At 57.5% G+C, this 21,805-nt stretch overlaps 3 protein-coding genes across 7 annotated transcripts in view; 2 read left to right on the top strand and 1 right to left on the bottom strand.

Annotated features, from left to right (window-relative positions):
- DAP3 (death associated protein 3) overlaps positions 1-21,805 on the top strand; it is a 320,245-nt gene that overhangs the window by 24,076 nt on the left and 274,364 nt on the right. The gene's annotated exons all lie outside the window — the stretch shown is intronic.
- CLK2 (CDC like kinase 2) lies at positions 252-9,162 on the bottom strand. Of its 5 annotated transcripts, none has more exons than XM_049634855.1 (13): positions 8,849-9,162; positions 7,070-7,239; positions 6,134-6,362; positions 5,359-5,446; positions 4,944-5,010; positions 4,655-4,771; positions 3,702-3,868; positions 2,860-2,954; positions 2,033-2,162; positions 1,844-1,926; positions 1,600-1,679; positions 1,323-1,413; positions 252-790 (listed from the first exon to the last, which is right to left on the bottom strand). In XM_049634855.1, the coding sequence occupies exons 2-13, from the start codon at positions 7,237-7,239 to the stop codon at positions 605-607; spliced, it is 1,503 nt and encodes a 500-aa protein (XP_049490812.1). In that variant the 5' UTR covers positions 8,849-9,162; the 3' UTR covers positions 252-604. The 5 variants fall into 5 exon arrangements, with proteins under 5 accessions (XP_049490812.1, XP_049490813.1, XP_049490814.1 ...); XM_049634856.1 differs by having other exon boundaries at positions 5,359-5,443; XM_049634857.1 differs by having other exon boundaries at positions 6,134-6,359.
- HCN3 (hyperpolarization activated cyclic nucleotide gated potassium channel 3) lies at positions 10,422-21,281 on the top strand. Its single transcript, XM_049634875.1, has 8 exons — positions 10,422-11,927; positions 14,986-15,415; positions 16,320-16,481; positions 16,867-17,085; positions 17,477-17,623; positions 18,080-18,320; positions 19,122-19,286; positions 19,722-21,281. The coding sequence occupies exons 1-8, from the start codon at positions 11,266-11,268 to the stop codon at positions 20,420-20,422; spliced, it is 2,727 nt and encodes a 908-aa protein (XP_049490832.1). The 5' UTR covers positions 10,422-11,265; the 3' UTR covers positions 20,423-21,281.

Genomic DNA, 21,805 nt, shown 5'->3' with positions numbered 1-21,805 from the left:
CCCCCCCCCCCCCCCCCCCCCCCCCCCCCCCCCCCCCCCCCGGCACAGCACTCAGACGAGCGCCCCCGACTGGCCCACAGGAACTCCCCGGCCGCGGCCACCGCAACCCTCTCGCGACACACCGGACGAGCCGGCGGCTGGGCTCAGGACGGTGCAGGGGGGAGGATGGACCCCCTGGGTCCACAAACTCAGAAGGGTGGCCGGTCTTCTCATCCCTCCAGCCCAGCGTCCCAGACCTCGAACTCCAGGGGTGGGGGTCGCATGAAGCACGTCATTTTTATTTCACAAAGACTGTACAAAATTCCTTATAAAACACGGGATAGATGCCACCCGGTCACCTCATCCTGCCCTGTCCAGCTCAACAGCGAGGGGGCAGGTGACGGCGGGAAGAGTGTGGGAAGGAACAGCATTCTGTACAAGGCTGGGGACGAAGCAGTAGGTACAAGTTCTTCCGTATTTACACTATTTCACATATTCACAGGTATACAGGGAGCCAGGAGGAAGGAGCTGGCTCCGGCTCTGTTCTCTTATATAAAAAAGCACCAGTGTCCTGGACTGGACACCCACTGCTGCAGGACACGCAGGGGGGCCCAGGGCCTGATCGTCACCGACTGATATCCCGACTGGAGTCCCACAACTTGGTGTTGGGCGGCTCAGCCCGAAGGCGGGCGAAGAAAGGATGCTGAAGGGCTTCACCCAAGGTCAGCCGCTTAGCAGGTTCATACTCTAGCATGCTTTCAATCAGATCGAAGAGCTGGTGGTGTTCCTCTGCCTCGGAGGTCAGATACCGCTGGTGGTGGAGGGCAGGGAAAAGGTGAGGCACGACGCCTTACAGTTCCTGCCCTTTTTCTTCAAGGCCCTAACTTTCAACCTCAGAGGACCAAGCCTCTGCCGTTATGAATACTATCGGGAACACGACCTCACGAGTGCTGCGGCTACTACTGCTCAACTCCCTCCCACTAGCACAATTACTCCTTCATACTCTCTGAAGGTTCTTTCTGCTGGTATATCCTTGTCAACGTCATGAATCTTCTTTAGCTCCTCGTTAAAATGTAAGCTCTTCAAAGGTGGTTTATTCTTTTCTGTCTGACCTACAGAACCCAGGACATTACTGTGATCTCTGGCTCAAGAAATCCATGGCTGTCTAACCTCCTTCCCTCCACAAAACCACTCCCTCGTATCTCTACGATACCCAAAGGGGTATTTCAGTCTTCCCCCTTCTTTCCTAACCCTCTCTTGTGAAGTGCATTCCAGGGGCAAACCACCTGAAGAAGGAAATGCCCTCTGGCCAGTGGGCGCAAGGTATCCCCAGCCTGGCTCACCCGCAGCGGTTTGCAGTTTTCTCGCACGTAGCGCCCTGCTGATGTGTTCTCATCCCAATCCAGGCGGCCCCGATAGAAGTATTTCTGCTTCCTAGAGGGGAAGGGGAGGTTGAGGAATCAGGAGGTTCCTTTTGTTGGGGGACATTTCCCTTATTCCCCCATCTTACAGTAGCTGGGAGGAGGGAAGGTGTCAAAGAAAAAAGAAAATGATGTGAAATCGACCAATTTCGAGGAGAGAAAGGAAAAAGGGTTAAGCTCCCCCCAACTCAAGGTTCACCTTGTCTTCCGGATCATCCGGGAAGGGATAGGACCCAAGATCCTTTCCATCATGGCTAGATGCTCTCTGTTGTCGTGCGTCTGCGAAACAAAGACAGAACTGAGCACGGTGCTGCAAACGGGCTGCTGAGGACCAGCTTCCGGGATGATTAGCAAAGGGGAGGGGTGAGCAGACAGGTCCTTGGCAGACAAGGAACCCAGGCAGGAAAATGCCAGGTGGGGACAGAAGACACTCCACCGCTTACCTGGAACAGGGTGAAGCCAACATAGTACTCGAAGATGATGCAGCCTATGCTCCACACATCACAAGGCTGTGACCAGCCCAACTCTAGCGGGAATGGGAGGAACAAGGTGTTAGACGGTGCTTAGGGGGCCCCACCCTCCCCACCGCCCACCCTTGGGACGAGTTCATTCCCCTACTCGCCCCCACTTACCGAGGATGACCTCTGGTGCTCGGTAATGGCGAGTGGAGACGATGGTACTGTGGTGTTCATGGTCAAAGGTGGCACTACCAAAGTCCACCACCCGCACAGCTGTGCTCTTCACGCTGCGTTCGTCTCGTTTCTAGGAGCAGAGCAGGAGGATGGACCCGGCCACCTGAGACCAAGATTCTACCACTACTCTTTAGAGTGCTTTCAAGCCTGAAAAAAAGCAACTTCACCCCCTGCTTGCTCCCATGCACAAAGGAGAATCTGCTTTACAGCTTCCCCGTATCCTGCAGGTAACTTAGGAGTGGGATCATGGGAGAGCACACAAGTCCCTGTGTATGCGGACATTTCCCACGCACTGGTACTACGGTGCTTCTGAAAATAGGTCCAGAACTGAGCTTTCCCACAGAGAAAAAAAGTCCCAACCAAGTATCTTGAAAGCATTTGCTCTCTATTGGAAAGTTCTCTGAGCTCCTCCTTCCAAGTTCTCTTCCAAATTATATCTTCTTAAATCTTTAAAACAAAATTTGTTTTATGTTTATTTGTGTTTGACAGAGAGAGACAGGGAGACACAGAATCCAAAGCAGGCTCCAGGCTTCGGGCTGTCAGCACACAGACCGACGCGGGGGCTCGAGCTCATGAACCATGATCACGACCTGAGCCAAAGTTGGATACTTAACTGACTGAGCCCCCCAAGCGCCCCTTAAATCTCTCCCTTTCACTCTATTTTGGTATTCGGGCTTACCTAGTCAGAGCCATACTGGGAGAGAACATGGGAGAAAGTAACAGGGAGGAGAGAGGGGCTTTAAGGCCCGGCCGCCTGTCCATCTTACCTTCTCTAGGTTGTAGGTGAGTTCATAGTCTGAATTCACAAACAGAATATTTTCAGGCTTGAGGTCCGTATGTGTCAGCTTGTTATCATGGAGGACTGCAGGGGAGAAGACCAGGTCAGGGTTGTTCCAGGTGGCCAGGGCTAACTGGCACCAGTGACCCCAAGCTTGGTCACCTGGCTCAAAGCTGGTGAGCAGGCAGATCCAGAATCACTAGGCTGCTTTCTGCCCTACTTCCAAATGAAATGCCTGGTCTAAGAAGCACAATACTTATCAGTATCAGAGAACAAACATGATTCTCAACTGACGTACAAAGAGTTTGCTACGCATTGCAGTTCTGTTCCTTGATGTGCGTGCCTATCTGACGTCCCGTGCATTCAACTCTGGGAAACTGCATAGTCAGGAAGGCCCAAGGGGAACCATGTACTTGTGTCTGGACCCCCCATCCGGCCCCTTGTTTGCCTTAGTCCCTGGCCGCACCTGCTCTGGTGGAAACAGCATCTCAGCTCAGACAAATGTAAGCCTCTAGCTCGGGCAGACTTTTTGTCTCTTTGTGCTTGCAACCTGACTTCTACTTTCCCAAGAAAGGGAAATGAAGGAAAAAAGAGGTAAGCCAATCACTGCTTTGATTTCAAAGGCTTTCTCTCCCAGCTCCTGCCAGGCTGGATGTGGAGGAAGACCAATCAACGACGGTGAGAACACTGGTCAAGGAGTCAGGGAGTTGTCAACATGACAGTGAATGAAAGAGCTGACAGTTTAGGGGCTTCACCACTGCTCCCTGACACAGAAGAGGCCCAACAGAGGGAGGGGCTGCCCCAGAGTCCATCTCGGCCCGCCCCACTCACACTTGACGGCCTGGCACAGCTGGAAGGCCATGTGGCGCACTTGGTGGATGGGGTAGGGCAGGTAGTTGTTGTCTTTGAGGAAATCGAAGGTGCTAAGGCCCAGGAGCTCAAAGGAGATACACATGTGGCCATGGTAGTCAAACCAGTCAAACATCTGGACACAGAGGCTGAGAAGAGATGAGGGAAGGGGGAGGTCTGATGAGCTCCTATCTGCCCACCACCCTTCCAACAAGGAGGGGCTGCAGGGCTGCTGAGTCCACATCCGCGTGTAAAAACCTGCCAGGCAGTATGACCAACACAATTCAGTTCGGCCAGCGAACGGCCTTTCTGGCAGACCCAAGGTTCATACCATTTTCCTGCATCATTTTAAATAGTTAAAAAAGATTCCATCTGCTGAAGAGCTGTTGGTGCCGGTCTCCGGTGTGGACCCTGAACTGTCAAACTGTCATTCCTAAACCCTGACCCCGGCTCCCACTCCTGAGATCCATTCACCACCAGCTGCCAGTGGGCCCCGTGTTTATACTGGCCGTCTCCTTAATGCCCTTCTTCCACGTGGGCTTACAAAAGGCGCGTGGACACAAATATTACACGTGAATGTCTGTCGCCTCACCAACACGGTTCTAGATACCAAAAAGCTCAAGTGATTTTTCACGGAAAATGTTGATTCTCAGTCTCAGGGCCATTTCCAGGGCAGAGCTCTACAGAGGCCACCCTGGCTGGAGCCAAAGTGCAGAGCAATCTAAGTGCCCTGAAAACAAGGGGAACAGACTAGACAATGTCACACACCCTCTCTTCCTGCCCTAATGTCCTACTAGTCTAAGATGATGACGAAAAGATGAATGGATGAGAAGGCCCAGGACTCCCCTGCCTGCCTAAGCCAGGCCGGGAGGGTTTTGGTTCTCCTGTACAGGAGTGGAGCCTCTCAGACCCCCCCACACCCCTCTGCTGCTTACTTCTTATTGTCAGGGTCCTTCTCGTTGATCTTCTCCAGGACGTTGATTTCAAGTCGAGCGGCTTCCTTATACTTTTCCACGTTCTTAATGATCTTCAGGGCGACTCGAGCCCCACCCCTGTGGTGGCCAGAAGAGGTTTTTGCTGGGTCATCAAGAACATCTCAAAACGAATGGGGCTGTCCGGGGATTAAGAAATCCTACCTTTGGCCAATCAGCAAAAACACCCCCAGACTGACCCTCAGCACCTCGCCACGCCTAGGAGTACGGAGCAGGGAGGGGCTATAGTTACCTGCGATGGTCGACACACTGGACAACCCGGCCGAAGGTCCCCTCTCCCAACGTGCTGACAATTTCATCTGAAATGAAACAGAGCAGGGTCGGGGAGAGGGAGGGAGAGAAGGTGGGGAATGAGCTGAGTTGGAAGAAAAAAGGGTACGGCAACCTGGGGTGAGATGAAGGAAGGGGGAACAGATACAGATGGTCACAGGGGAAGAACACCCCTGTGTGATTCCCACCACCTTTAACCCAGGGGCCATGAGAGCTGGGAGTGGACAGCAGAGGTCAATTCTCAACAGCAACTCAAACCACCCAGATAAACAACACCACTGAGGAAAGGCAAGAGGCTGTGACTTGGGTTGGCTCGGGACGTTAGGATGGCTATGGGACCATTACAGGCTATAGGATTGTTACGATTTGGCTTGTACATCGCTCTTGTAGCCAGTCCCCGACGTGGTAGATGAGGTGGCCCTCAGCGTCGTCCTCTACACTCTTGGCTCTCCGGCTGCTGTGCTGCTGTCGGGGGGCGGGGGGGGTCGGAGCAAGCCAGGTGTCGGAGCGGGGGCCGGAGGGAGGCGGGGTGGGTGGTGGAGGGGTCACCGGTCACAGGCGCCCAGCCAGGGGGGACAGACGATGATGGGGGACAGTGGAAGGGAACACGTCAGATGCAGTAAGGCGGATCGGGGTGAGAAGAGAGAGCGGCGCATAATCCCAAGTCCCCAAACCCAAAACGGGAACAGGGAGAGGAACGGGCAGAGCAGAGAAGTGGTGTCGTTGCCAATGTCACCCGCAACCCCATGCTCTACACAATGCCCTTCCAGGCGGGCACCGATCTCCCTTTGCCCCCACCCGAGCCCACCTACTGAGGGGCCGTGGAGCCCAGAGCTTGGGGGACAAAGGCAATTCACAGGCAAGGTCTCCACTACAGAGTGGAGGCGTCTGGGACAGAGGAGCTGTCCCCAACACAACAGGCCCAGCATGCCGAGGAAGGCACCGGGGTACAAATGCTCCGTGCCCGTCCACCTCCAAAGCAGATTCCAGGGCCCTCCGAGAGCTGGAGAGCTTCCGAGAGAGCAGAGACTCAGTGCCCGCCTCAGTGTTCCTGCCCCAGTGCTCAGCTAAAAACAAGGGTACTTCTCACTTACCAGGGTCCTAGAGGCCCGGAGAGGAGTGGGGAGAGGAAGGGCCCGGGCGAGCACTCACCGAAGACGAGCGGCTGAACGTCCGGCTGCGCCGCCTCCGCCGCCTGTGCTTCCTCCGGCTGCTGCGCTGGCTGCGGTAACTGCTGTCCTCCCGACGGTACTCATAGGAGTGCCGGTAGTCTGGGTCGTAGCACGCTTCTCCCCGGTCCCGGCTGTAATCGTTGCGCCTGTAGCTGCCACAGTATCGCCGGTCGTACACCCGCCGGTCCGATGAACGGTCATCGTAGCTGCTGTTGGACAACAGACACCGGTTAGGTGCATCTGTTCAGGCCACACTCCTTGCCCCACGACAGGACGAGGTCCTCCCTCAACAAGGACAAAGAACGATGCCGGAAGAACTGCTCTCAGACACTCATGGGGTCATTCTGAGGACCAAGGACCAGAGGAGTGAAATCATTAAGAGCAGACGAGGATCCCCACACCTGCAGGCCACCAAGACCCCCGAAGGGACACAGGCACTCCCCCTGGGGGCCTCCCCCGCCCCCCCCTGCCACTAGTGACATAACAGATGGAACAAAGAGCCATTTCTTTCCTGAGTCGTTCCTGACCGACATCCAATCTTGCTCCAAACTATCCTTAACCCACCCCTCCCACGCTGAACACGCAGACCTCACTTTGTCTCGTCTGTTATATCATTAGCTGCCTCTAGACCCTAGTCTTTCACACTTCCTCTCCCTTCGCCCTAGACACTTCACCCTGGTTCTTGAATTACACATCCTGCCCCAATCCAACCAAACCTGCCAGATGCTTCCTCGGCCCCTTACCACGCCCTTCCTCTATGATAGCACTCTTAACACCACAGTGCAAATGGCTCATTCTGGTAACAGTCCTGAGTGGCCCCTTACCCCAACCGCTCAGCATCTAACCAATAAATCTCTGCTGAATAAATAAATGAGTGAGCGACCCCGAGGAGGGGTTTTTCCCCCTGAAGCCTCACCTCCGGGAACGGACGTGGTAGCTGTCTTCCCGCCGGCGCCGCCGGGTCCGGTCACTGCTACTTGACCAGGAGCGGCTTCTTCGTCTCTTATGCTTCCGGCTCCGATAGTGTTCGTGGTAACTCCCCCGGCTGCCTCGCTCTGAGGAATGGTACCTTCGGGGATGAGGCATCTGGAAGAAAAGGAGAAAGACAAATAGTGGAGAAAGGCTCGGGGTTTCCGGAGCTCCCCTCCAAGGACTGGCTGCCCCAGGGGCGCGAAGCCGCTTTCTGCTGCCACTTCCACCTCTTTCCGCCTCCCACAACTTCCTTGCGCTCACGATTCCTCTTCGATGGAGTACGTATCACTTGACGACTCCGGTAGAAAACTCTAGGAGCCTGCCCCGCGCCCCCAGCCCTTTCCTCTCATTGCTCCATGGACTTTCCTCAAACTTGGCTCCGTGAAGTCTTCGGGTCGGGGCCACAGCTCATTCCAGGTGAGACTGTGTGATTGACGGGCACTGCCACGGTTCACCCCTCGCCGGAGTCTAAGCTCCATCGACTCCTCGCGAGTTCCTCACGACCCACCAGGGTAACGTTTTAGCATATGCCATCACAGTACACGTTCTTTACCTCCCCAACTAGACCATTCTGTGTCCTGTGGGCAGCAATCCGGCATACCTGGTTTCTACATGTGGTGGTATACACCAAATATAAGCAGGCTCCAGGGATTTGGGTCTGACCACTTGAACTGCCTTAATCAACTCTCACTGGCTATCACCACTGGCCAAACTCCCCTCAAAAGTTTTTAATACGGAAGGCCCCAAGCTGCAGTCTGATTTCCATGTGCCCCTCCCCTCCTGCTTAGGAAATAGAGAATAACTGGTTTTTAATTAGTATCAGCACCGCTTGGCTAAAAGCTGGCCTCCTTCCAGTTAGTTATTGGAATCGGAATGGCATGGTGCACAAATGCTTTTCTTCCTTAAAGGAAAGAAATCGAGAGAGAAATCACTGTCACAATCCAGAGAGATAAAAATATGACAGCAAAATAAAATTAAACAGGCCCAGGGACTGAAGTCTTGGGGGCGGGGGCGGCGGGGGTGCGGGTTAGGTGTGGAAAGGCTTAATGATTCCAACATCTGGCTCTCATTCGGAGTTTTCTACTTCCCAACCTCCTCAAATTGAGGAGGGTGATATCGGACCCGGTCCTGGTCTAGAAGGCCTGTGGCAAGGATGCAAGCTGCAGATTTCACCCCCCGCCACAGGGTAACCCAAGCTTGTTCAGCACAGCCACACAAACATCCTCTCGGCACACGGCACACCGCCACCAAAGTTTCTCACGCCCCTCCCCACCAGAAGCACCTGCAGTTTACCTCTCCCAACTTACAAACCTTTCCCCCTCCTTTCTCGCTCAGGAAATCCAGAACGAACTCTTGGAGTCAAACTCCTTCCATGCCCTCCCAGTGACACGGCGGGTCCTCCTCATCTCCAGCCCTGCTCCAACTTTGATATTCTGCTCTTTCTCCTCTCGGGAACCGCTCCCCTCCCTGCTCCATCACCCCTTCCCCTACTCGGGCCCCTCCCAAGTTTGCCGGAGGTCCTCCCGGGTCCGCCCGGGTCCGTCCGAGGCACGCTCATCTCTCACCTCTGCTCCCTACCCCTCACCTCCGCCGCTTTGCAGGTCCCTACCCTCCTCCTCTCCTCTCGGCCCGCCGCCGTGCCCCCAGCCCAAGGCTACCCCCGCCCGCCCCGCGGTCGCCATCTTTCCGCGCGGCCCCGCGGCCCGCCAGCCCGCGCGCTCACCGTTCTGGCGGCGAGGCCCGTGCGCTTGTCCCACAGGAAGTCCGTGATGGCGGCGGCACTGCGGCCGGAGTCCCGGCACCCCCGCGGCGACGAAGTGCGGCTCCACCCCCCCGACCCGAGACCCTGGGACCTCCCGCCTCGTTCCCGGGCTCCGCTCCAGTCCCGCCCGCCCCGGCTCCGTCCCCGCCCCCAGGGTCCGCTCGGCGCCGCTCGCACCGCCCCCGCCCGGGGCCCGATCCCAGCTCGGTCTCCGGCTCTGGCCTCTCCGATCCGCCGCCGCCGCCGCGAGCGCGCACGCACGCACGCACGTACGCACGTCCCGCGCCCCCGCCCAGCTGCCCCGGGCCCCGCCCCCAGGGCGCGCACGCCGCCGCGTCCTCGCGTGGCTGGCGGGCGCGGCGATAGGAGCGCCCGGGGGTGCGGGGGCGCGGGGGTTCCAGCGCGCCGGCGGCGGGGCGCGGGGTCGACCGGGCGCGCTCAGTCCCGCCGCGCGGCCTTTCTGCTCGGCTCGTTCCTCTGTCTTGCGCCGTCTTCATGACACTTCTGCGGCTTACTTTGTGAGGTTTGGAGGTTTAAAAGGGACCTGGAAGTTGTCATTTACGAGTGTCGCCCCTCCACACAGCTTTTGAGGCGTGGTGGTGAGGTCTGATTGTCCGGCACAGCCAGTAAATATCCAGTTCTTAAAACAGCCCGGTTACCTAGCCGCCGCAAGGAGGGGCGGCCCCCTTTTGTCCTGAGCGAAAGGTAGGCACCTGTGGGTCAGGAGGTAAGGCCGTGGAGGAAGGGTTTGAGAAAAGGAGGGATGGAGAATCAGGTGCTGAAAGAGGGGAAGACACTCGAGAACTGTATGTTCCGAACTCACACATAATACATGGGAAGTGTAAATGAACTGAGTTGGAAAAGGGAGGGGGAGGGGGGAGAAGAGGAAGGAGGAGACCTTGAGACAAACTGGACCGAGTTAGAGGCATGATGGAAGGAACTGAGACATAGAAAGGAAAAAGAAAAAATAACCTGAGAGTATATTAATTCAGGACATATCAGAGGGGAGCTGGGATGGAAGGTAGTTAGATGGAGATTAGATCGGTTAGCCAGAAATGGTTTAGGAAAGGTTCCCTAAAATAGAAGAGTAAGGGTAATGAAGGGGTTGGAAGGAAAGAGGGGAAAATTCCCTTCCTCTTCCACGAACACCTTTCCGGATCATGCGTTCATTCAGCAAGCATTTGCTGAGTATCCACGGTGTGTGCCAGGCGCAAGGCTCCTGTTCTTTGGAACCCCAGAGTCTAATGGGAGAGAAAGACCTGTAAACGAATAATGGCAGCCTTGTGACAAGAGCTGCCATGAACACTGTAAGAAGGCTCTGGACTAGAGGCGCCTGGGTGGCTCAGTTGGTTAAGTATCAGACTCTTCACCTGAGGTCATGATCCCACAGTTGGTGAGTTTGAGCCCCAAGTCAGGCTCTGCACTGAATGTGGAGCCTGCTTGGGATACTGTCTCTCCCTCTCTGCCCCTTCCCCAGTTGTGTTCTCTCTCTCTCTCTCTCTCTCTCTCAAAATAAATAAATAAGCTTAAAAAAAAGAAAGAAAGCCCTGGATTAGATCTAGTTGGGGAAAGGAGACTTGGAAGTGTGTTTCTAGGTTTCCTAGAGGAGATACTATGTGAGGCAACACTTGGAAAGTGAATTGGAAAAGAATACCGGGCAGAGAAAGTATTTGCAGAGGGCTGGAGACAAGGTAGAACAAAGCCTTTCAGCATGATTAGAGTCCTGGCTTTCAAGAGAGGGACTATCAGAAGAGAGGCTATTGAAATTAGGTCCAAATTTTGCAGGGCCTGGCAGGTCATTTTAAGGAGCTTACAGGTAACCCTACAGAAGATGGACAGGTTTGAAGGACATGTTACATTTGAATCTTAGGAAGGTAACTCTGGCAGACTGTGGGAAAAGAATTGGCCTGAGAGAGTATAGGGCCCCTTATAGAGGCTTCTGAAATAACCTAGGTGAAAAAATGCTGAAGCCTTGAAATAAGTCAGTGGCAATAAGAAACGGAGATGAGGGGAAGAATTTGAGATGTTTGGGAACTTCTAGCACTGAACATCACACAGCACCGCAGTCTCCTTGTTCTGTCTGCATACGGGCACAGCTGAGCTTGGCTTTACAGCGGGACTTTTGTATTCAACTTTGTATCCGCAGTCACTCTTGCTGAAAGTTAGCAGTATGAATTTGCAAATGAAATACTAGGAGGAATATGGAGAAGACGAGAAGAAAGGAGTATGTCTAGGAGAGTGCTGAGAGGAAGACAGTGAAATGCAGGAAGTCCGTGAATTGGAGTGACCGTTCCCCACCTCTTCTTTGGTCCCCAATTCCTCGCCCTCCGGAGACTCCGGGATCTACAACCAGCGTCCGCTTTTCCCGCCATTCACGGATGGCTCCGCCTCCCTATAGCTCATTGGCTAAGAGCTCATCAACACCAGATCACGCCCCCTTCGTGACTCCGGCTGTGTTTCCCTGCCTCTTCCTCCCTTACTTGGGGGCCCGCCCCCATCTGCTAGGCCACGCCCATGCCGGAGTCTTCCCTGGAGGCGGGCTTCCTTGGCCCCGCCCTCTCCTGGGGAGGCTCCCGCCAGGGGGCGCCGCGCAACCCGCCGCCTGCCTCCCGCCCGCGAGTCTGGCGCACACACCCCCTCCGCCCCGCAAGCCGGCAGCTCGGAGCCCGCCGGGCTGCGCCGGCTCCTGCTCCGGGAGGGGTCGGCGTCCCGGATGGCCGCGGCAGGGTCTAGGACGCCAAGCGTGTAAGCCACCGGGCATCATGGAGGCAGAGCAGCGGCCGACTACGGGAGCTGGCGAACGGGCGACCCCTGGGCTGGAAGCGGCGCCTCTGGCTGCTCCGGCGCCTGTGACCGCGGCCTCGGGACCGCTGCCCGGGTCTGGGCCCGAGCCCAAGAGAAGGCAACTCGGGACGCTGCTCCAGCCCACGGTCAACAAGTTCTCCCTTCGCGTGTTCGGCAGCCACAAGGCAGTGGAAATCGAGCAGGAGAGGGTCAAGTCAGCGGGGGCCTGGATCATCCACCCCTACAGCGACTTCCGGTACTGGGGCCCCAGCAAGGAGGGCGGGGGACACAGATCCCACCCCCATGGGCCGCGACACGGAGGCAGGGCACCCCTCACCCTCTACAGACTCTTCGTTTCCGGCCCGGGGGTCCTTGGGTGGGACAACACAGTCACTTCCCCCAGTCTAGCCTGGGAATTCTTGGGCGAGGGATCCCCAGCCGGAGGTCTTCAGTGACTTGACACCAGAGGAGACACCAGAGACCTGGGTTTACCGTTTCAGGAATCCAGAACTCCACCTGGACCACAGAGACTACTGGAGTTAGGGACGACTGCCTCCTGCAGTCCTGCCGGCTGGGGATCTGGGAAATTATGCCATGTTCCAAGGCTCGGGGTCAGCCTGAGGGGGAAACCGAGCTCTGCTGTCTCCTACCCCCAGCACCTGCCTAGTTCAACAGGGCCGACTACCAGGAAAAATAGAGACGCTGGCGGGGCGCGGGCCGGGGATGTCCCGGCTGCGGTTCTTGCCGCTGTCCCTGGTGCTGAAGGCGGGATGTAGCGGGGCAGGGCCGGGACTCCCAGCGATTGAGGAAGCAACGGCAGGGGCACCCTCCCAGGTGCCTATCAGAGGGACCGAGGGTGGAGGTGGGGCCATTTCACAGTCCCCGTCAGGCTGTACCTCTACATCAAGGTCGCTAGGGGAGGAGAGCAGCTCTGTCCTTGGGGGAAATGAAGGACAGCTTTTGGATGAGGCAACAGTGTGTCCAAAGCACCTCAGGTGGGGAGCAAAATGAGCAGGAAAGATGAGGTGTGGATCAGGAGCCTGGAAACACAATTGGAGACCTGGACATCATTTTGAACCCACAGACATACACACTCCCTAAATGTTCCTCTTTCTCCCATTGTTCCTTTCTCTCCCCTCTTCTTTACTGCCTCATCCCTACCCCACCAGTGCACCTGTTTTAGCTTCCTGTGACCTCCCCCCCCCCCATTTTACCCGCAGATGTGTCCCCAGAAGCTGTGTATTATCATGCCGCTTCTCTGTCTTCTCTACTGCATCACCCGCTAAGCTTGTGACTGCCTGTGAGTCAGGCTGTGAAGATGCTCCATGGCTGGGCGAGCCCTCTCCTCTCCCCTCCCCTCCCCTCCCCTCCCCTCCCCCCCCCTCCCCCCCCCTCTCCCCCCCTCCTCTCCGCTCCCATCCCCTCCTTTCTCCTCCCCTCCCCTCCTTTCTCCTCCTCTCCCTCCCCTCCCCTCTGCTCTCAGCACACAGTACAGGACTCTCCAGTGGCCCAGGAGGGAGGGGAAGGGGGGGGGGTCAAGGATTTGTTGTTGATGGAAAGCACACGGTCTGAGGGGCTTCCTGGAGACCTGGCTTTGGGGACCCCTGTGCTTCTTTTAGAAGCTGAAGAGATTGATTTTGTAGTCAGAGTCAGAAAGGGCTGAGTCCTGACTTGATACTGCAATTAGGTGTGTCCTGGAATTAAACCACCCTAGCTAACGCTGTTTTTAACCACTTCAGACTTCTCTGCATGAAAGCTTCGCTAGCTTCCTCCCGACCTCTCCTTTCCACACTTTCACCACAGCAGTGTGGCTCTCCCCTGCCAGTGCCCTTGTCTGGGCTTGGCCAGAGCGCCAGCAGGCACAGGGAGATTAGGGAAGGAAAGGCGTGCAGAGCTTTTCGCCGCGCTGCCTCAGGATCTCTTGTGGAGCTTCTCTATGTGCAACCCTGTCTGAGGTGCTGGGGAGGGGGGTGGGGCATCCCTAAAAAGCTCAGTTCGGATGGGAGGCAGAACAGACTCCCCCCCCCCCCCCCCCGCCCCATACCCTGACACAGATGAGCAGATCCCAGCAGAGAACCAGGAACTATGGGTCCAGCTGGGTTGGGAAGGGAAGGAGGGATGGGGTGGGGAGGGCCGGGGAGGGCGTGAAAGCCTAGACTAGGAATGGGCAGAGAGCTGAGATGGAAGCAGCAGCAACCTCTTCAGAAATCTGGGAACAAAAGGTGGGTGAGTCATAAAACCAACCAGTGCTTGTACGACACTATCGTATCCATTGTCTCAGTGTGTGTGTTTTCAACACTCCTGGGAGGTTAGCACAGGGTAGTTTATCTTTTTATTTTACTTTAAGATATATAATATAGTGACATAAATCATGTACATGATATTACATATATATCATACGTATTAAGCAGGTATATGTATCTGTACCTATGTACATGTATACAGCGAGGATGTATACATATAGTAGGTGCGTGTGTATAGCAGGCATCTGGGTAGGATAGTGTATAATGATACATCATGCTGCATATATATTCAAAACGCACGTGTGTGTATACATACATATATATACGTCTACGTGCACACACATGTGTATATGTCATTCCAAGGCACACCCCCCTGTAACGACCATCCAGGTCAGGAGAGGCTAGGTTGCTGGCACCCCAAAGCATCCTTACTGCTCCCACAGTCCTTTCCGCAACCTACTTTTCTAACTTCTGAGGCACTCATTTTCTTACTTTTCTTCATAGTTTTACCACTTTTCTGTGAATTGCTAAATACTGCAGTTTAGTCTTGCCTGTTTTCGAACTCTGTGCAAGTGAACTCATCCACTGTGTATCCTTTTATTTCTCGTTTTGTTCAACATTGAATTTGCAAGATTCAGCATGAGGCTGCCGTTGGGTGGTGTCAGGGTTGTCTATTATTCTGGGGCGTGAGTATACCACAGTCTATTCACCTACTGTGTTTATCTTATTTATCTGCATTTTTCTACGGATGGACGTGTGGGTCATTTCCAGATCCAATGCTGCTATGAACATTTCTGTATACATCTCCTGGAGCGCATATTTCCCTTGAGCGTGTGTATGCTCCTAATGGAATTGCTGGGTGGCAGGGAATGCAAATGTTTAGCTTTACTAGATAATAGCAAACTGGCTTCCCAAATGGTGGTCCCAGTTTACATTCCCGCCAGCTGTAAGTGGCCATCCCGTTATTCGGTAATCCTTGCCCGCTCTTGGCTGTATCAGACTATCTGCCGTTTGTCTGGTGGCTGGTGAAGTGTCATCCTGGCCTTCCTCCCCACCCCACCCCCACCTTAGGTTTTACTGGGACCTGATCATGCTCCTGCTGATGGTGGGGAACCTCATTGTGCTGCCTGTGGGCATCACCTTCTTCAAGGAGGAGAACTCCCCACCTTGGATCGTCTTCAATGTCCTCTCTGACACTTTCTTCCTGTTGGATCTGGTACTCAACTTCCGCACAGGCATCGTGGTAGAGGAGGGTGCTGAAATCCTGCTGGCCCCTCGCGCCATCCGGTCTCGCTACCTGCGCACCTGGTTCCTGGTCGACCTCATCTCCTCCATCCCCGTGGATTACATCTTCCTGGTGGTGGAGCTGGAGCCACGACTGGACGCCGAGGTCTACAAAACAGCGCGGGCCCTACGCATTGTGCGCTTCACCAAGATCCTCAGCCTCCTGCGGCTGCTCCGCCTCTCCCGCCTCATCCGCTACCTACACCAGTGGGAGGAGGTGGGGCAGGGAGGTGGGCAGGGGGGCTCGCAGGCCCCTCCGGGACGGCGCTATGGGCGGGGCTTCTGGTGATGCTACGGGGTGAGGCGGCTGGGCGGGCTGCCTCCAAAGTGGGTGGGTCAGTAGCAGGGGCAGAGTGAGGGTTCAGGGGGTACCCCCCACACACACCCGAGGTGAGGAGGGCGGAGCGCAGAGGCTGGAGGAGCGCTTGCAGGTTAGCTGGACTCTGGAAGGAGGGAGTGGGAGACGTTGGAGTTCCAGCGGCAGGGGAGCAGGATTTAGGGGTGCAGAGTGTGGGCTCTGCAGTTTCTTTGCCTGTGATCGTATCCCAGTTTACTATACGCTATAGGAGACTTGGTTTCCTCTTCTAGAAGATGAAAATGTTAAATACACTTACACATGATGAGGTGTATCATAAGGATAAAAGGAAATAATACCTGTAACTTAATACCTCCTAGAACAGTGCCTGGGACATAGTAAGTTGTCAGCGTGTTTTCTGTGAGTGTTACTGGAGGGAAGGGGGCTGTTGGCATGAATCCTCGCACACGTGCCCCGAGGACATGACACCGGGCATGCCCTCTCTCCTCTTTTCCAGTGGGCACAGCCTGGGCAGCTTGTGCAGTAGATTTTTTTGAGTTTCTGCTGTGACACTGTGTGTGATTCTGGGCACGTGACTGGCATCGATTCCCTCTCTGTAAGATCAGAGAGTAGTAACACAGCCAACTCTGTATTAGCTGTATGTGTGTGCTGTAGAGCTCTGTGCAAATGAATAATAGCGCATTCTAAAGATCCATGGGGGCTGGGGCTAGAGAGAAGCTCAAGGAGAGAATTGGCAAGGCCAGGAATAGAGGAGGACCGGCGGGGAGGGGTCCTGTCCACAGCCGCCGTTCCTCGGAATCCTCAGATCTTTCACATGACCTATGACCTGGCGAGCGCGGTGGTTCGCATCTTCAACCTCATCGGGATGATGCTGCTGCTGTGTCACTGGGACGGCTGCCTGCAGTTCCTGGTCCCCATGCTGCAGGACTTCCCCCCTGACTGCTGGGTCTCCATCAACCACATGGCGGTGAGGACTCCCACGACTCTGCCTTCCGGGCCCTCGAAGGGCTCTTGTGCTTGAGTGGCAGGGCTGAGCACTGGGGCCGGAGACGGGAGCTGCCGAGCGAGCGAGGAGGTGGGGAGCTGAGGGTGGGGGAGGCTACCTACAGGAAGTGCTTTTGTGTTGGAGGGAGCAGGCAGGGCAGGAAACCTAGGCAAAACGGACCCCCCCGCCCCAGGCTGCAGAGAGGCCCCCAGAACCAAACTGAAGTGCCTCCTGGGAGGCCAGTCTGAAGCAGAAAGGGGCACACAGAAGGACCGCCAGAGAGGGAAGGCGGGGGGGGGGGGGGGCAGGAGGACAAGGAGGCTCTGAGGAGGCTGTGCCCAGCTGTGCAGTACACTCTGCCCTCCAGAACCACTCGTGGGGACGCCAGTACTCCCACGCCCTGTTCAAGGCCATGAGCCACATGCTGTGCATTGGCTACGGGCAGCAGGCACCTGTCGGCATGCCCGACGTCTGGCTCACCATGCTCAGCATGATCGTGGGCGCCACGTGCTACGCCATGTTCATCGGCCATGCCACCGCCCTCATCCAGTCCCTGGACTCTTCCCGACGTCAGTACCAGGAGAAGGTGAGCAGGGGCAGGAGAAGGAAGGGGTGGGCCTGCAGGGGGGCTAGGGGCTGGGTAGCTCAACTTGAGGCCTGTGTTCATGCTCCTGTTGGGTCTCCGTGTCCTTCCCTGCCCTGTGTCCGTTTGTGTGTAACTTCTTCCTTGTTTGGCCCTATGTCCCTGTCCCTGGGCCCCTCCCCTGCCCATGTCTGGACTTTCCTGTCACTGTGCTGTGTGTCCTCCCCGTATCCACTGTTACCCACATGTCCTTCTGTACCCCCTCTGTCTCCATGTCTCACCCCTCCGGGTCTGGCCTGTGTCTGTGATCTTTCTTCCACACGTACCCCGCCACTGCTCCTGCGCCACGCGTGTCTCTGCACCCTCTCACCCACTGCCGTCGCCCGCCCCCCAGTACAAGCAGGTGGAGCAGTACATGGCCTTCCACAAGCTGCCCGCCGACACTCGGCAGCGCATCCACGAGTACTACGAGCACCGCTACCAGGGCAAGATGTTCGACGAAGAGAGCATCCTGGGCGAGCTGAGCGAGCCGCTTCGGGAGGTGGGACTGGGCCCCGGAGGGGGCTGTGCAAGGACCGGGGCTTCTGAGGTGCCGTCTGGGGTACGGGCTCCTGGTCAGCAGGTGCACCTATAGGGAGCGGGGCCTGCGGAGGGCCTCGTGGGAGGCCAGGCCTTGGTGGGGGGGGGGGGGGGGCCGGGCGGGGGGGGGGGGGGGGGGGCTTTTAAGGATTAGGGTCTTTCTTGAAGGTCTTACGGGGGTGAAGGATACGCGGGGAGGGCCTGCAGGGATCTCTGTTTGGGGGGCACAGTCCTGCGGGGGATTACGGGGGAGAGCTCTGGAGGCAGGAGTGCAGGGATGGTCCCAGGCCCACTGAAGCATCCCCATCCTTTGGCAGATCATGACCCCAGGGGTGGGGCCTCTGGAGACAGATGAGCTCGATGGGGGCACCTCGGGGGAGGGGGCGCAGCCTGCCTGACAGGCCCCTCCCCTGCCCAGGAGATCATTAACTTCACCTGCCGCGGCCTGGTGGCCCACATGCCACTGTTCGCCCACGCCGACCCCAGCTTCGTCACAGCGGTGCTCACCAAGCTGCACTTTGAGGTCTTCCAGCCAGGGGACCTCGTGGTGCGCGAGGGCTCCGTGGGCAGGAAGATGTACTTCATACAGCACGGGCTGCTCAGCGTGCTGGCGCGCGGTGCCCGGGACACCCGCCTCACCGATGGATCCTACTTTGGGGGTCAGCAGGCCTCAGGGAGGGTGGGGGGACTGGAGCAGGGGACGGAGGGCAGTTGCTCCCCTGGATCACTGTTCCTGCCTGGCTGTGTGCAGAGTCCAAGACTTCTAGCCCTTCCCTAGGCCTCCTGAGTCAGAATCTCTGGGCCTGGGGCCTGGAGCTCTGTGGCTTTAAATAGCTTCCTAAGAGATTCTGATTGGTAGCAGCGGGGCGGGGGTGGGGAAAGTTCCTGGGCCACTGGGCCTTCTAAGACCCTCAAGCGGTGAAGTCTGGGGACCCTAGGAGACGAAGGAAAGACAGGAATCGAGCCATACTGTTCCAGGGGCTTGAGTTGGACGGTTCCCTGGTGGGGTGCCCTGTGGGGAGGGTCCCGGGACCCAGGCTGCGTCAGTGGGGGCCACCCCACCAGATGTCCTCTCTCAGGCCCCAAACCACCCCTGCTCGCTAGCATCCCTGGATGCCCTTTGCCCTTTGGCACTGCTTTTCTCCTTCTGGGTTGCCCTTGGACTTCATGCAAAGGGGTGGGAGGGGCAGGTACACAGAGGGCACTGCCCCAGGCCTGCCCCTCGGACCAGAGCAGAGGAGGTGGGCGGGAATGGAAATGACTGGCATAACGGAGCCAGCAATGCCCACCTGTGTGCCAGCTTTAATCTGGAGAGAGTGAGAAGGATGGAGGGAGACGATGCTTGGGGCGTCTCAGGGCCTTGGCCCCGGGCAGGGAGGGGGCCGGGTCAGCTGCCGCGGGCCCGGTGAGAGGGCGTTCTGGGGACCGCGGTCCTGAGGGCCTCTTCCCGACTTGGACAGAGATCTGTCTGCTGACGCGGGGCCGGCGCACGGCCAGCGTGCGCGCCGACACCTACTGCCGCCTGTACTCGCTCAGCGTGGACCACTTCAACGCCGTGCTGGAAGAGTTCCCCATGATGCGCCGGGCCTTCGAGACGGTAGCCGTGGACCGGCTGCGCCGCATCGGTGAGGCTCGTCCAGCCTGTCTGCCCCGGGTCCTGGCCGCGTCCCCGCCCCGCCTCCCCCGCGAGGGGCCCCCAACCTCCCAGGGCCCAGGCTCCGGCGCTTCGGCATCACGCCCCGGCCCGCGCCATTCCCGGCAAATGCCCCGCGAGGCCCCCGGCGCAGTGTCCCCTGCCCCTGGAGAGATGGCCCCGTGTCTCTGTGCCGAGTCCTCCTTCCCTCTCGCCCTCTCAGAGACATCCTCTCATCCCTGACCCTCCTTCTCCACCCCTGCCTCCCAACCTCCACCCCCTCCCCCCATCCCCGTCCTCTCCTTCCCATCCCTCACCCGCTGCCGTCCTCTGAGTTCATCTCCTTATGCCCCTGCTCTTTGATACCCGACCTCCAGCTTGGACTCCTTCCCCATCTCCACTCTCTCCCTCCCGGGACCATTTCTAGGCAAGAAGAATTCTGTCCTGCAGCGGAAACGCTCCGAACCAAGTCCGGGCAGCAGCGGGGACACCATGGAGCAGCACTTGGTGCAGCACGACAGGGACATGGCCCGGGGCGTTCGGGGCCTAGCCCCGGGCACAGGAGCTCGGCTCAGCGGAAAGCCAGTGCTGTGGGAGCCCCTGGTGCACGCGCCTCTGCAGGCGGCCGCCGTGACCTCCAGTGTGGCCATCGCCCTGACTCACCAGCGGGGCCCTCTGCCCCTCTCCCCTGACTCTCCAGCTACCCTCCTCGCTCGCTCTGCCCGACGCTCAGCAGGCTCCCCGGCCTCCCCACTAGTGCCCGTCCGAGCCGGCCCTCTGCTGGCCCGGGGCCCGTGGGCATCCACCTCCCGCCTGCCTGCCCCACCTGCCCGAACCCTTCATGCCAGCCTGTCCCGGGCTGGGCGCTCCCAGGTGTCCTTGCTGGGTCCCCCCCCAGGAGGAGGTGGACGGCGACTAGGACTTCGGGGCCGTCCCCTCTCCGCCTCCCAACCCTCTCTGCCTCAACGGGCAGCTGGTGACGGCTCTCCTGGGCGTAAGGGCTCGGGAAGTGAACGCCTGTCCTCCTCAGGACTCCTGGCCAAGCTGCCAGGGACAGCTCAGTCGCCCAGGCCATCAGCACCTGAGCCAGCTGCCCCCCGGGGCCCCCAGCTCTCTGCCAACATGTGAAACCCTTGGGTAAGCTCTTGGGTGCGCCAGTGCGCGCCCGAGGGCAGATGCCTCTTGGGGAAGGTCAGGGAGACCCGAAACACGGCCCTGTGGGAATATCTCCCCAGGAGATGGCCTCTGTCCTCAGCTCGGGCACCCTGCAGCCTGTCTGACATCCTCCTAATCCACTCACCCGTTCATCAAATGTACGGAGCGCCTACCACATTCAAGACACTGTGCCAGGCGCTACATGTCCTCACTGCCAAGTAGAAGTGACTCTGAGGCCTCCGAGCAGGGTTTCTCCTGCGATAGTCCTGCCAGGCGCAGGCTCAGCCCCAGGCCCCCGCCTCACGAAGCACAAGTCCTTGTCCCCCCCCCCCCCCCATCACCGCCAAGCAACTAGATGTCTCTGTTTCCCTGCCCTTGACCCCGCAGGAACCACCTGCTGTGGGTTGACTTCTGTCTCCCTGGCACAGCCGGGCACTGCCAGTCACCTGTGCCTCCGCTTCTGTCAACAGATGTCTTGGCTCCCCAGCGTGGGCACCCACCATCACTGCCGCGTGTGGCCCCTCCCCCTCCATACCTCCTGCCCCCCCCCCCCCCACACTACTGTGGGAACACCTGTCTCCTGTCAAGTTCGCTGCACCTTCTGTCCCTGTGGTACAACTGTCTTTGTAAACTGGGAGCAGCCTCTTCCCTGCCCCAGTGGTGTCCCCCTTGAGGCCAAGGGATGGTTGGCACGTCCCTATTTAATGTGCCAGCCTGGATCCCCCAGGTGGGGGGCAAGCGGCTGAATCCTTAGGTGGCCATTTTTTTCTTTCTTTCCTCCCTTCCTTGTTTATTCTTATTTATTCAATCATGTAATAATTGTATTTATTCATTTGCTAGTTTTATTTATCATTAATTCATTTTATTCAGCCATTCCGTTATCCCTCCCTCCCTCCCTGTCCTTATAGGGTCCTCGCTCAGCTCTATCAGCAGGCAGCAATATTGAGCCCTCTCCCTACAGGGAGCTGCAGAAGGGTGGACTCTTGCTACTTTTAAGGGTTTTGTTCGGAGTTTAGAGTTTACCATTGGTGAGAGAGTAAGGGGAGGACCCGAGACATCCGAGCCTGGGGAAGGGCAGGCCCTTCAGTACCTTTGCCTTCACAGGCACAAGGGGAACCCCTTACCCCACGTCCCAGGCCCCACATCTGCTCTACAGTAGCAGAGAATGCAGGGCCAGGACCCTAAGTCATCCTTCTCTTGGGTGAAGAGTCCTGGGTTTTAGAATCACTCCCAAACAGCTGGGTTTAGAAAGAAACTAGAGATACTTGTCTTGGCTCCTGGTTTGTGTGGGGACCAAGGTGGGCAGGAAGGAATGTCTGGGTGCAGGAGGAAGCAGCGGGGCCTCTGACCCAGCAA

The sequence above is a fragment of the Panthera uncia genome, chromosome F1, assembly GCF_023721935.1.
Source record: "Panthera uncia isolate 11264 chromosome F1, Puncia_PCG_1.0, whole genome shotgun sequence".
Taxonomy (NCBI): domain Eukaryota; kingdom Metazoa; phylum Chordata; class Mammalia; order Carnivora; family Felidae; genus Panthera; species Panthera uncia.
Note: the sequence above shows the minus strand (reverse complement) of the source record. Positions and strands in the feature narration are given on the sequence as shown.